General features: G+C 40.2%; 1 protein-coding gene across 1 annotated transcript in view; it reads right to left on the bottom strand.

The window, feature by feature from the left end:
- TNS3 (tensin 3) overlaps positions 1–14,896 on the bottom strand; it is a 152,166-nt gene that overhangs the window by 89,549 nt on the left and 47,721 nt on the right. Inside the window, exon 12 of the mRNA XM_077809212.1 lies at positions 539–1,798. Within this exon, the coding sequence (XP_077665338.1) occupies positions 539–1,798 (1,260 nt within the window). The remainder of the gene's footprint in view (positions 1–538; positions 1,799–14,896) is intronic.

Raw genomic sequence — 14,896 nt, 5'->3', positions numbered from 1 at the left:
ATGAAGTGTTATTGTGCCAAATTTGGAAATGAAATTAATTCAGAAATACAGAGGGATTTCCATCTCATTTTATGTGGAAATTATAATGTAATCTTAACTTTGGTGTTACTGCTGATGACTCCACAAAACTGCCTCACCTTGTAATTAATAGGATTTTTCATTTTTTTAATTCTCCCCCTTAGAAGAGGAACAACAACAATCATGCTTGCGGCTCTTCCACGGAACTTTACTGAACAATTAGGTTTTGTTCAGGAGTATTACATTTAAAAAACAACAACAACAACAACTCAGAAGAGCAGCATCCTGAGGCACTTAATGACTGGGGGGAGGGGAACCATTTAAAAAAAATGATGAATGATTATTCAGTTTCATCCCATCATTCCACAGATCACTATGAAAAGAGGGTACCAGAGATAATCCCTCTCACACTGTCAATCATCTGAAAGTAATAAGCAATGACCTCCGTTCCTGCTGTGCGATATCAAAAGAAAAAATGCTGGGAAAAGCATTACATTCATGTATTATTAAAATAACTTACCATGCCGGGAGAGATTCCTGTTTGTGACCTCTCCTTTCTCACGGAACCCAGGGCTCACGCTGGGCCCTCCCACATCCCCATCAGGGCTGGTGAAGCCATTCACTTGACTCGAGTCCCTGGAGACTGTGTTAATGCGAGTGGGGATCGGTTCAAATGTAGGGTCCAGTTCCAAGATCAGCCGATTCAGCTGCTCAATTGACTGATCGATATCCAGAGTAGGAGAGGATGGCAGGCCCTCCACAGTCACTCCTAGAGACAGGCCATGTGGGTCTTTCTCAGCTACTAATCTGGATCTAAAAGCCTCAGGCCCTGGATGTTCTGCTACTTCACTGGAACTTGGCACGGTCCCTATCCCCCGCTGCACAGCGTCTCTGCTGCTGGATCCCCGGGTGGGTGTGTCAGGGATTCTGGGTTGGCTCTGCATATTGCCTGAATTCTCTACAGTGCTAGAAATGCCAAGTCTTACTTCACTCTCGGGGGAGTAGGTGTATTGGTGAGCAGTGACCATCTGCTGTTGGCGCACCCAGGTCTGGGTAGAGTAGTTACTAGGGCCATAAGCCTGAGGCTGAGCGGAAACAGGAGGATTCCTTTGCAGCTGCTGGGATTGCTTAGGCTCACCACTTCCAAATGATCTCTCATAGAGGGGGTCTACACCTATTCCCAAGTCTGGGGCTAGAGCACTGTGGTGGTCCTCTCCAGTGTTGCTTCCAAAGCCATCTGAGAGCAGCGAATTCTGACTGCTCTTGTGGCAGTTGAAGTTTCCAAGGTGGGCTGAGTGCTGCCCTTCAGAGGAGGACAGTGTCCCGATGCTGTCCACACTGTGAAGGTCATGGCTGGGCATCTCATCATCCAGAATATCTGTCTCCCTATCCTTCAGTTTGGTGTCTCCGTTCACATGAACCTGAGCTGGCACTATGTGGCGAGTCCCACTGTACTTGCTTTGGGCATCAGTCATATCCTTGAGGGGACTGACTGAGTTTTCTAGGCCGAAGCCACTAAGTAGCTGGTCCAGCTCTGCCTTCTCTTGTGGGCTCAAGCCCCGTTTGATTCCCGGTGCTTGATGCTCCTCGGTCTTGTCTGTCCTTATAGAAGTTGTTGAGTGTCCTGAATCACTGCTGACAGATAGAGTATGGTCACTGTGATCAGGGCTGCTGGTCACAGGAACCCCCTGGGCTCCACTGGGGATGCTAGTATCTGAAGAGCTCTTCTTTCTCACTTTAGCATAAAGACTGCCATCAATAGGACCCTGGGTGTGGAGCACTGTGAAAGGAGAAGCAACAGGGTCAGGGAAAGAAAAGGACAGAGTATTAGATAAAAACGCTGAACAGCATTACATTACATTACACTGCAGCGGTACTGCTGACAGCACACTCATTAATTTTCTTTGTAAACACATGCTGGTTTTAAAAACCAAACATCAACCAACAGCACTCTCTTGCCTTATGGAACACATTTATATATAGGAAGGCCCTTGATAAAAACATAGCACTGTATGAAGCAGGAGGAGAAAAAAGAGTTATGTATATGACCTTGTGGCAAAATACAATTCTCTACTTTTATACTTTCCAAGAAGTGAAATCATGGCAGTGCAATAACAAGACCACTGTTTACACTGGTTTGAAGACCCACATTATTACTTACCTGGAATTTGAGAGACATGACTAGTATCCATTCCACTAAGACTGAACAAGGGCTACTGGAACTTTCAATTAGTGCTCTTAGCATACGTTTTGCAATTGCCAGTCTGCCAGCTCCTACTAAATATGTTAAACATATTACCACTGATCAACTTTTTGGTAGCCCACAGAAATGACAGGCACTTAATCAGAGCAGGAGTCTGTGTGCAGTGTATCAGAAATATACAGTATCTCTTGACAGAGGTATGAGCACAATATCTAACTAGCTTTGTAGGATACATATTGTATATACATGACTTCTTTAGTGGGTATTTTCTTTTTAATAATGTCAAGGCAACTAGTTCTCACAAGTCAGAGCATGAAACACAGGGATAGAGAGAATCAGGCTAAACCCCAACTCAGAAAGACAGAAAAAAAGACCTATTACACTTGTATAACATTTGTCACGGCATATGAGCATCCTTGATTTTGTCTCTGATCTGCCAAAAACTTTAATTAAGAAGTTCATATCTAGTCAGACATGCAGAAATTGTATGTAACTGAGAAATTTTATAACATGCAACAATAACTGGGGTGGTGGGGGAAGGGGAATGTATCCACTCAATTTACTCGTGTAGAAACGGACCAAATTCTGTTCCTGATTACACCAGTGCAACCCTTGTAATGTCACTGAAGTTGCAGCATTGTAAATGAGAGTCTGTGTGAATCAGGTTTTACAGGAGTGTCTGCTAATTTCTGAGCCAGGTGTCACACTATGACTCCAAATACCTAAAAACTTACTCTACCTACACAGTATCTACATAATATAAACAGCTCAAAGGGACCCATCAATATGACTGCACACATACTTAAGATTTGTGGCACCTTAGAGACTAACGAATTTATTTGAGCATAAGCTTTCGTGAGCTATTGGTTAGTCTCTAAGGTGCCACAAGTACTCCTTTTCTTTTTGCGAATACAGATTAACACGGCTGTTACTCTGATACTTAAGATTACGTGCATGCTTCGTTGGACTGTGATCAGAGAGAACACAGGTTTCAGAGTAGCAGCCGTGTTAGTCTGTATTCGCAAAAAGAAAAGGAGGACTTGTGGCACCTTAGAGGCTAACCAATTTATTTGAGCATAAGCTTTCATGAGCTACGTTTAGCCTGCTCAACAACTCAAGTTTCATTTCAAATTTCCAAATCCCTTTTGTGTTCAAATTGTCTATATTTGGCCATACCCAACACAAAACCTTTTGTTTGTTTGTTTGGAAGGTTTCAGCAAACTTGGTCAATTCATTTGAGTTACTTGAACATTAAACAAAACCACTCTTCCCACATGCTCTCTCAAAAACTTTTTGACTTGGTTAATTCAGAAATGACTAAAGCTGTAGTGCTGAACTTGGCTTGTTTTTAGAGTGTTCATTAAGATTTGTAAAATACTCTTAATTTTGAAGAATATTGGCTCTGTAGCTTTAATGTTATAAATACCTTTCTACTATTCATTTTTTTAGGATGTAAACTAAGCTCACTCAAACTGAGAGCATCCTACATCCACGAAATCTCATATTGAGAATGCAGAATGCAAGGGATGCCAAACTAACAACTACAAAATCAAGACAAGGAGATCTAATGTCATATCAAACACATTCCATTCACAATCCAACATATTCTAAAGGAGTTTCCAAAGTCAGACTACGCTTTGATAGTCATTAATAAAGGTTATTCCTAAATGAGAGCATCCCAAGGTCACAGCATTCAAAATATCTGAATTATCCTCACTGTATGAAATAACTGAGCATAATTGGACTAGGAGGCTGATCTCACATCTGTGGACATGTTACTACATGGAAAGCAAGAAAATACTGTGTAATGGGCTTTGCAGACTTCTAGACATGGCCATTATTCAAACGCATACAGTATATATGATTCTGATATAGCTATTGTTCTTGGCACTGATGTCATTGTACCTCACTATGACAGAAACTATTTTCACTATTTTCTCTATGATCGTTTATTTTTATATACACTTGTTTTAAAAAGTTATACAATAGAACTCAGATGAATTCCAAAGTTAGTATTAGGTTTCAGAGTAACAGCTGTGTTAGTCTGTATTCGCAAAAAGTAAAGGAGTACTTGTGGCACCTTAGAGACTAACCAATTTATTTGAGCATAAGCTTTCGTCTCAACCTCAGCACTGCCCCCTGGTGCATATTCCTTAAAATAAAGTTTTCATCTCATATAATTTGTCAAATACAACACACAGCATACTATTCTGCAAACAGGAATATTTTACACAACCTTATGTTCACTACACATGCATCATGCTGTATTACTCCATTAATCCCACTAAAGAACGAAATAGTTTTAAAACACAAGCAACCTAGGTGACTGAAAATGCCATGACAAACAGACTGTCAGCATCTCAACAGTGACTCTTTGATCTCTAGAGAGAATTTGTCAGAAGTGGTTTTTACCACTGAGAACTTCCTAATCAGTTTGGGTTGGAAATAATATTGTCAGAACTCCTTCGTGTTATTTCAGCTCTAGCACGTCTGGTAATATACAAAACCAAGATGCAGAGAGCAGAACATCTTCCTCTTAAACATTTTAAAGCTTCAAAAAAGTTTTGTTAGGCTCAATCTTATTTTATCAAGATCACTCCTCCCATCCCTGATTGTCAGAGTTCACTAAAGGAAGCTTTTGATAGCCTTCTAGACATTTTTGGCCAAGGAGAATAATGAAGCGCTTACCATGTTTAAGTGGGTACATATTCTGACAGTTTACGGAGTAATTCTGTTGGGTTTGTTTATGCAGCTCTCACTGATTTCAAAGGGGTTTGTGCAACCATAAGCAGAGTAAGTTCCTTAGCTATTACCTAATTTACAAACTGAAAGTGAATCCTCCTCTTGCTTCAAAGAGGGCTCTCACAAAACTCTCCATTTGAAAGTGCAATTTTCTGTTGTATGCACAGCCAGGAAAGCAAAATATGTGGTTTCGTTTTTGCAGGATTCATGGCTCATTTACAAGAAAATTTATATTAGGCAGGAATTCCTGAAGAATCATTTGTCACCAACATTTGAGACAAGTTTGATCATGAAGAAACTACTGCATTAAAATTTAGGTCCAGAAAAATCTTTCTTTAAGGCAATGGACAATGTAGTCTGTTTACCTGGCATTGCAAGATCTGCTGACAGATCTGATAGAGTGCATCTCATCTGTGAGTGTAACAAGTACACTCTTTTCCTGGCATGCTTAAAATTGCACATTGGTCATGAAATTTTCTGAAATTACTGGTTAGTCTTTCTGACTATTTTGTGATTTCAGAAAGGGCCTTATTCATAAACTATACCCATGATGATAATTAATTCATCAGTTTATAACGGTAGGGAAAATGATTTGGTTGGAAAACACATTATTTGTATGGCACATTGCCAAATTTTCTTCAGTTAGTGCCCAGCATACTGAATGTTATATGAGAGGTCTAATAGGTTTTAGTCAATAATTAAAGGACAACTTTCTAAATTTTTTTGTTAGAGACCAGACTTTACGAGTATGTTTCTAGTTAAGAAAAGCACTGCACAGAATGTCAAAAATTAAGGTTCTGAAAGAACGACAAAAAGCATAAATCCATCAGGCTAGAACAAACAATTTCTTTCCCCAAGGCATTTCTCTGTGTGCTGATTGTTACAACTCTGCTGAAGTTTACACTGCAAATTGCACAAATCTGTTAAAGAAAAGGGCTTCTATTCACCAGGGTGAATGCATCACTGATAGGTACATATATGAATGTGTCACTGTGCTGTAGTTTGCAGTGTTGTTGTAGCCATGTTGATCCCAGGATATGAGACAGAAAGGGGGATGGGGGTGTGAAATAATATATTTTATTTGACTATCTTCTGTTAGTGAAAGAGACAAGCTTTTGAGCTATGCAGAGCTCTTATTCAGGTATTTATTGGTCCCATACCTCACCCACCTTGTGCCTCTCACTGTACTCTATACAGATACTCAAGTACAATACATATGGCTTAGAGAGCTTCATTATAGGAAAAATCACTGATTGATGGTTTCTCAACCTCTTGGATGCCATGCTCTCTCAGCAGTCCTCATTGCTGATAGCATCCTAAATTGCTATCGGTGCCTGTTGATCAAAGGGTGGAGAGATTGTCATATGGAATTCTTTACTACTGTAACCACACTTCAATTTAATGTTTTGTTGCTAAAAGAAATAAAAGTGTTTTGTTTTTTAAAACACAACCATGCAATAATTATTTTCTGACCAGCAATAATTTCCTTGTGGCTAGTTTCCAGTATAAAAAAAACCCAGGCAAACTTAAAATACTGCTTTGATTAGTATGGTCGGATATCTCAACCCCACGACCTATACAGACTCAGTGGCTAAGGAAGAACTCCTGGGGAGAAAGGTGTAAAACTAATATTCTTGTACTGACAAAAAAGAACTCCTCCTGACTTACTTTTCTCTATTTTCCAAAACTGAACGTAATACCCTATTAGGTAAAGTAGTGTAAATCCTTCAAACACGCAAGTAAGGCACAATACACACCCCCAGATGAAACATTCCAGCACACATATATGGTGCTTCTTATAAGATGTTAAGGACAAAATCCTGCCCAGTGTGAGTGGTTGTTCTAGAAGGATAAATAATGCAGGTAACCTTTCCTTTCGCCTCACCAGCATAGCACGTTACTCATTGTCAGTGGAGTGCTAGGCGATGGTTGAAGCAAATGTGCTTGCTAATCTGCCAACAGGTCATGGACTGCTGGTTTGGGAGCAAGGCTACCACCTTTGTGCTCCGCAGAGAATATTCACCCTGTTTCTTCCTGAGACATTCTGTACCTATGTGAGACTGGCTTTCCCATGGCCAACATTGCTTGCATTATTATTAATCATTTATAATAATGCTGTGTGACCACAATCTGTTGGGGTCCTCATTGTGCTAGGCACTGTACAAACATGTAATATGAGAGAGTCCCTGCGCCAAAGAACTTATATGAGTAATGAGTAGCAAGAGGATTTTGTCCTAACCACTTACACCGCAGGTTCAGTAGTGAAAAGAAAATAGACACAATCATTTGGTCCTGCATTCTGATATTTTCAAATCTCATAAACCAAAGGCAAAAAAATGGGGGGGGGTCATTTGAAATAGGAAAAATTCTATTTGGTCCTATTACTAGAAAACTGGATATATTTTTACATAGCCAAATACATCAGGAAAACAAACCCCAAAGATGACTAAATCAAACTCAATTTTTAGTTGGGGTACAATATTGTTCTTCAATATATTCTTATTTCTGTTACTAATTAGCACCTTAGATTATTAAAATGAAAAGGACTTTAAATCGAATTTATTTTTCACTACTTGTGCTCTTTGTTTATGTGTTGCACTTTAGGCACTGAAACTACATTGCTCAGTTTCGCTTTCTTCATAGTGCTTTGGTGCAGGCAGTAAAAGAACAGTACTGTTTGGTTTTCCAATACTTCTCAGGACTGTTTTACAAAAAAAAATAATTTTTCACTTAATTAAAAGAATTACAATGTTTCTATTCATATTGGGTTATGCAAAATTATAGAGTTGCAGCTTAAACTACTTGGGGGTAACGAGCGTTCCCACTCATTTAAGTAAGTTTAAACATCCTTTTGTTATGAGCATATAAGTGAAATGAGTGGTTTCAAACTCTGAAAAGATCCTATTTCTTGGCTAAGACACTTAATTAATGGCTATTCAAATCTTGGTTCTCATCAGACCTTCAGCCTGAAGTGAGGACTAAGAAGCTGGACAAGTTTCAGGTTTCTTTGAATGGCCAACATTAACTAATAAGCACCAGGGAAGGGTGTAGCTCCAGGAATGTTTTAGACAAGTATATCAGACGAAGAATAAATTCTGCAAGAAAAATCCCTCCTCTGGCTGTCATGTAGATGAATGAAAACTTTTTCTCCCTTTTGTACTTAGAACTTTTCAATTTTAAAGTACAGTTCTACTCAGACAAATCACCCTGTTGAAGAATGGAACCTTTTTACTCAAAGGAGGGGGCCCGTTGGAAACTATGGGAGTCTTTCAGTGGGCTTTGGATCATCAAGCTCCAATCTGTATGTATCTATACAGAGTGAAACCTGCTAGGTTAGAGCTAACACAGGGAGAGAGGATGAGCTAATGTATTCTAGCTTGAGCATCAACAGAAAAAACTCTAATTTTAATTCAATGGGTTTTGGATCTGGTGCCAATTTCTAAATGCAGGGGTAAATTCTGCTCTTGGTGGTTGCACAGGTATAAGGTAGGAGAGAAAAGAAATTGGCGGGCAAAATTTTTATTGCTGGTAATAATCCACTAACAGGAAAGAACCATATGACCTTCAGATCTCAGACTGATTCCAGTCCTGGCAGTTATATTTTTACCTGTAAAGTGAGCAAATCTAATCTGCAATCAGTGAGAGACAACAACAAAAATTTCTTTATAGCCAACTTTCTAAGCAGAACTTCAATACAATAACTTACAATTCCTTCCTTTACACAGTACAGTCACACAGTATGAGAAGCTGAGTGTTGCAAGATATTTAGTCTCTCTTGCAGAGGGAACAGCTATCATATGCTGCTATTCAACCTCAGACCTCTGTCAGGGTTCACATCATGACAGACAGGATGATGTTTCAACATTGGTATCTTTGTGCCTTGTCCTACCATTGTAGAACAGGCAACTGGGTTTCCTGGCATTTACTGTTTCACAACCCCAAAACTGCCAGCACCAGGAGAGTAAGCAGGCTAGAATCCCCGAACAGCTGCAGACACTGTGAACACTATCTTATTCAGCAGCAGCATGACTGGTCTGCATTGCACCTAGCTAATTCACTTGTTAAGAAGAATTCTACAAAGAAAAAATTAGAGAAGATAAGCACCTCAAACATTTTAATACACTGTACATGTACTCTGTACCTGTTCATTTAAATTTTTCTGAGTAAGAAAGTGTATAGGGTTTAATTTGCCTGAGTGGACAGCTAAACACAACTCCCAAACCTGTACTGGTCATTTAAATCACTGCTTAGCCATATAAAACAGGTATTAGCATGTCTGAAGAAAAAGTAATCACTGAAATATGGGAACTGGATCTCCCACCTAGGGACCTTCTTTTGTCCCACTTTCACATTTTAATTATGGACCAGCTCCAAAATGCCATGGTCAAGCTCTTTTTAAAGTGATCACTTCAAAGCATCAGTACTGTATGTGGTTTAAAGATATCACAGTGATAAACTCCATATAGAAACACCTGCGATCAACAGATAAATTTGAGCACTTTCATTCCATGTACAGCTAAACTACCTCTTTCTACTAGGCAGCTGACTGTTGCTGGTCCCTTAGGTGACCTTGGGAGGTGGCGGAATCTCCATCCACACAGATTTTTAAGGCCTGGCTTGACAAAGCCCTGGCTGGGATGATTTAGTTAGGGTTGGTCCTGCTTTGAGCAGGGGGTTGGACTAGATGACCTCCTGAGGTCTCTTCCAACTCTAATCTTCTATGATTCTGTGATCACTTAAGAAAGGTGTCACTGTATAGATAAGTGAGAGATGATTAGAGACGGGCCTGAACCAAAATCCAGATCCTAGCCATATCCCATAACTGTAGAAAAGGTTGGATGCAGATCCAAACTTTGCAGCTCTGGCACACATTTCATGTTATGGTAGACACATTATATAATAAAAGAAAAGGAGTATCTGTGGCACCTTAGAGACTAACAAATTTATTTGAGCGTAAGCTTTCATGAGCTACAGCTCACCTCATCGGATGCATGATGAACTGAGCTGTAGCTCTCAAAAGCTTATGCTCAAATAAATTTGTTAGTCCGTAAGGTGCCACAAGTACTCCTTTTCTTTTTTGCGGATACAGACTAACACGGCTGCTACTCTGAAACCTGACATTATATAATGTAGTTCAGAAATAATGTGCGCACTCATCACTGAAGATTATAATTGCATCTCCTTTTTAGCTGGGGAAAAATAACAGTGGATGTATTTGTTATCTATTTTTCAATTTCAATAGTTAGCTCTAGTTATAATTTTTGAATTCTCACAATTATCCAGAGATGTGCCATTTTCTTGCATATATAAAAATTCTCACTAGAAGTACTTGTTGAAAGTCAATGAATAATAGGAAGGAAACGGATTGCAATTTAATCCACTTAATTGATGTGAAAATTAAAAATCTCTTAAAACCATTTCCTCTTTAAAAAAAACTTTCTCCCTTTTTTGTTTTAAAGGTTCATCCTAGATGTTACAATCTTGTAAATTAACCTGTGTAGCTCTAGGTGACATTTATATTAAGAGTTTTAATGTTCATAATTCACGCAGAGGGAGATGTCATAGGCACAAATGGCAGTTAGGTCCCCAACTCCCATTGAAAGGGAATGAGAGTTAGGCACTTACCGTTGAAAATCTCCTCCAGACGGCCCATTATGGCTAACCGCATTAAGGTCTTGGGTTTGCTCTAGTTCCATTAACTATATTTTCCTATCTAAACACCACAGAAGGCACAAAACTTGGCCATGTCCAAAGCCATCTCTGTTTGCAGTATCCCTATAAAGTGAGTTTCAGAAGAACTTTGCACACCACAATGAGCAGAATCATCTTTCCATTCTACAATGTGCCAATGATACTCAGGAATGAACTGTACTGTAGCACAGTCTATTGGAACAGCCAGCATTTACAGAGCACACACAACAGTCAATAATTTGTTTTACCCAAATTACGTATTGGTCCATGGAAAATGAGGCAGTAGAATTATATTGGTGAATCCTGGGAATCTAAAGGTTCCTCTGAAGCTATTTCTTTTTAACTGATCAGAGCTTGTCTACACTTAGGGCATGTCTTCACTAGCAACATTAAAGCACTGCTGTGACAGCGCTTTATCATGGCTGTGTAGTCGCGGCACCACCTCCATGAGGGGAGTAGCTACCAGTGCTGGGAGCTCAGGGGAGTGTCTTTTCACCCCCCTGAGCGAGAAAGTTGCAGCGCTGTAAAGTGGCAGTGTAGACACAGCCTTACAGCGCTGCAGCTGCGCCACTGTAGCACGCAGTGAAGACACTACCTACGCCGATAGGAGAGCTTTTCCGCGAGAGGCAGCAGCTACGTGGATGCTCACGTCGACATAAACCCCCTTGTAGACAGCGCTAGGTCAGTATAACTAAGTCACTCAGGGGTGTGGTTTTTCCACACCCATGAGCGATGTAGTTATACCGACATATTTCCCAATTAAGACCAAGCATGAAACAACTACAGTGTACACACAGGGAATCCATGTAGGTTCTACATACCCTGACTGTGATGGGAGTTGAGGACACTTAGTGCCTCTCAGGAAGTGCAGGATTCAGATAATTTTGACATATGAACTAGGATGAAAGAAATCTTGGCTATTTTTTCTAAAATAGAAATAAGGAGATGAACTGTTACAATCCCATAAGCTTGAAAAAAAAAAAACAAAGCTTTGGCATACTGCCCCTATACTACTTAACCACTAGATTTTTTTTTTCCTTAAGAGGCTTTCTTGGAATAGCTCTGCATGAAGACTTTAAGGCTTTGCAATATTTCAGTCTTGACATTTTTTTAAAAATTTCCCACTTCTTTAGATCCATAAAAGAAAAATGATACCCAGCTCCTGTTACAAAAATAAATACATATACAGAGAGAGAAAGAGTTTCTTTTCGGCAAAGGGAAACTGGCAGATACACTACCAAAGCAAAGCTAAATGCACCTTGGTAAGAGCTGGCATCACAAAAGCTGTCTGTCTGAAATACCTCATTTCAGTGCAAAGCTCAGCCATGCTCTCATTTTTTCCAGGGAAGCAGCACTGTTACTTCAGTATTTTACAGACTGCTGTCAAAAAACAAGGGGAGTTCAAAACAGTGGCGATCTAAGCAGTGCTGGAATTCAGTTACCCAAACTAGAGGGGCCCACTTTCTTTCAGTCTGACCTCCCCTCATAAGAGCTAGTCTGCCTCTTCTTCAACTGCCAAGGCTAAAACCTGGCAAAAATTCCAACACTGAACCTGAACTATAGACTGGTATCAGACACTCCCTTCTAATTGAAAGCCTCAGACTGGAAGGTATTTTTATGCCTATAACTAATATACAAAGAGCAACACACATAAAAAGTAGAAGCTGAAACACTAACACATATGAATTCAGCTCCCCTCCAAAGTCTTCATTTCCCAGCACTTCCTTTCTTGAAATCCAAATACCTGAAGGCAGGCTTGTAAGTAAAAGCATTTCAAAGTCTTTTGACTTGTCCCCACAGCTATCCCCTTTCCAGTCCTTCACCGCTTGTGAAAACACACACAAATGCAAGCCAGCTAGGTAAACACACATACCACAGGCCCAGCAACAACAGTTCTGACTCAGTCCACCTGACCAGAAGGAAAAAGGTTACAAATACAAACTCCATACACAGTGTACTACTGATCCCTTTACAACAGGAAGCATTGTAAGAGATCAGGATTATTTTTCAACCTTACATATAAATATTTCTTCCCTCAGGCAAACCTGGACAAGTCCAGAGCTGCATTCCTTGCAAGGTTAAACGTCCTTTTTGGCGTGTGTGCACGCTTGTCTTTTCCTTTCTCTTCTAAGTACAAAGCCCCACTCTTTGCAAGCTCTTCCCATACACGGAATACAAACAGAAAGGCAGGTGGGTTGTATTTCCAGCTCTCAACCATAAGGAAACCTCTTACCTTTCACTCGACAACTTCAGGAAATTTCTGCAGTCGTCAGTCACTGGCTTTATGAAAATCAGCTAATATTCCCCGAGCAAAATGCTACATAAGAGGAAAGGAAGAGGCACTGCAAGCCGACAGCTCATAGGGACACACGCGACTTCACTGTTCCCGCTGCTACAGCTGCTGCTGAAGGTAGCTGGTCTTGCTGGAGAAGCATGAGACTTTGATTCAGCCAAAAAAGGGCCAGTAAAAATGTAAACACCAGGGAGGAGCCGGAGGGCACAATCAATGAAATCTGAACTCCTGGAACCAGGGAGGAGTGGAAATGTGTTGTTTGAAAAGGTAATTCAGTCCACAAGCTAGTTTTTTCCACTGTGGTCCCGTTCCCCGCCCCCAGTGTAAACTCATCTGAACTGAAGCTGAGCGAGCTGCAATTCCTAGATCATTTAACGATCATTTTTTCTGTATTTGAAGTTTTTTTCTAAAGTAAACAGCCCACAAATAGTTATGGCTGCTTCTCCACTCAAACCTTGCTCCCCACCCCCCTCATGATTTCAATACAACTCGGCGGGGGGGGGGGGGGGGAGTGTGTCCAAGATTCTTCAGCATTAATCACGCTTATTTTTATCTAGCGATGGCTACTGTCAAGACCCCCTCAAACCCCAGCAAGCACTGACCCCTCCGCCCCTCCATCTCTGGAGTGAATCAGCTCAAATTAGGTGGAGTCAGTCTGCAAAGAACCACCCTTGGCTCCTTGAAGTCTTTACTCTTTTAGTAACAGCTGCATCTCACCACACTGCAGCCCACAAACCTTTACTCTAAAACGTATGACAAACAATGTGCAAATGTCTATGCATCACTACCAAATAGCCATACCATTAGAGAGCATTCATTTTCTGCTTCAGAGCCTGTCACCACTTCATCAGTCTCCATAATATGTATAATGTTAAACTACCCACCAGCTGTTTACAAGACAATAAGAGTTTTAAGTTCAACCCTATAGTAAAAATAAATGATGTACATCTGTTTACTTGATGTTGTATTTATGGATCAGTAAAGGATTGTACATTAACTGGAGTCATCCTTGATTTTTCTTTTCTTTTAGTCTCTTTTACAGACAGTGATGGTATGGGGGTGTAGGATCCTGACAATAAGAAAAAATGCTCCAGTAGAATATGATTCCATTGGGATTGGATGTTGTATTCCGGTAGAGCAGCATTCTGCCTTCAGATCTCTTCTACATAGCCCTACTTTGATGGGGCCAGGAGAACTGGCTCTCTTTTTCTTAACTACATCCAGAATGCTGTTGACAGTGCTTGTGGGCTGACAGAAGTAACACCCATATGAAAAAGTGCCCAGAGCAACACACAGAAGGCCCACCATTTTGTCTTAACTGGTCACTGGAGAAAGAATGGTTCTGTGTTGCCATGTGATCAGAAAGCCATGAACATTCAGAAATAGTAATGGTTGACCTCTATCTAACAAGAGACAGGATGTCAGGAGGGGTCAGACCTTTAGCCTATGTTTTATTAATTGGGTGTATTAGTTTGTGGGCTTTTTTTTTGTGGCTGGTTTTATTTAATGTATTTATGTATTTGATTTATTTGTTTTGCTGTAACAATAGCCATTGAAGTCAGTGGATATTGATCCCTGCCAAACAATTAGTATAACATTTTATCGAAGAAGTCTGGTCAAGGGGATAAAGCACTAGATTCGGGCATTATGGGTTTTACTCTTGCTTCTCCCATTGTCCTGCTAGGTGACCTTGAGCAAGTAATTGCCCTTCTCTGTGCCTCAGTTTCTCCATCTGTAAATTAAGATAATGATGCTGACCTCTTTTGCAAAGTGCTTTAGGATCTATTGATGAAAACCCTGGTCTTATTAGTATCACTGTAACCCCAACTCATTGTAACATCAACTGTAACCCTAACCAGTCAGCTGACTGGTGTCACACAATAAATATTCTCCCTGTGTTTCTAAAGTTCTTCAGCCTTTATTACAAAACTTTGGAGAGGATATTCCCA

Source organism: Eretmochelys imbricata, chromosome 2 (assembly GCF_965152235.1).
Source record: "Eretmochelys imbricata isolate rEreImb1 chromosome 2, rEreImb1.hap1, whole genome shotgun sequence".
In the NCBI taxonomy this organism is placed as follows: domain Eukaryota; kingdom Metazoa; phylum Chordata; order Testudines; family Cheloniidae; genus Eretmochelys; species Eretmochelys imbricata.
The sequence above is the reverse complement of the archived record's forward strand: the minus strand, read 5'-3'. Positions and strand labels throughout refer to the sequence as shown.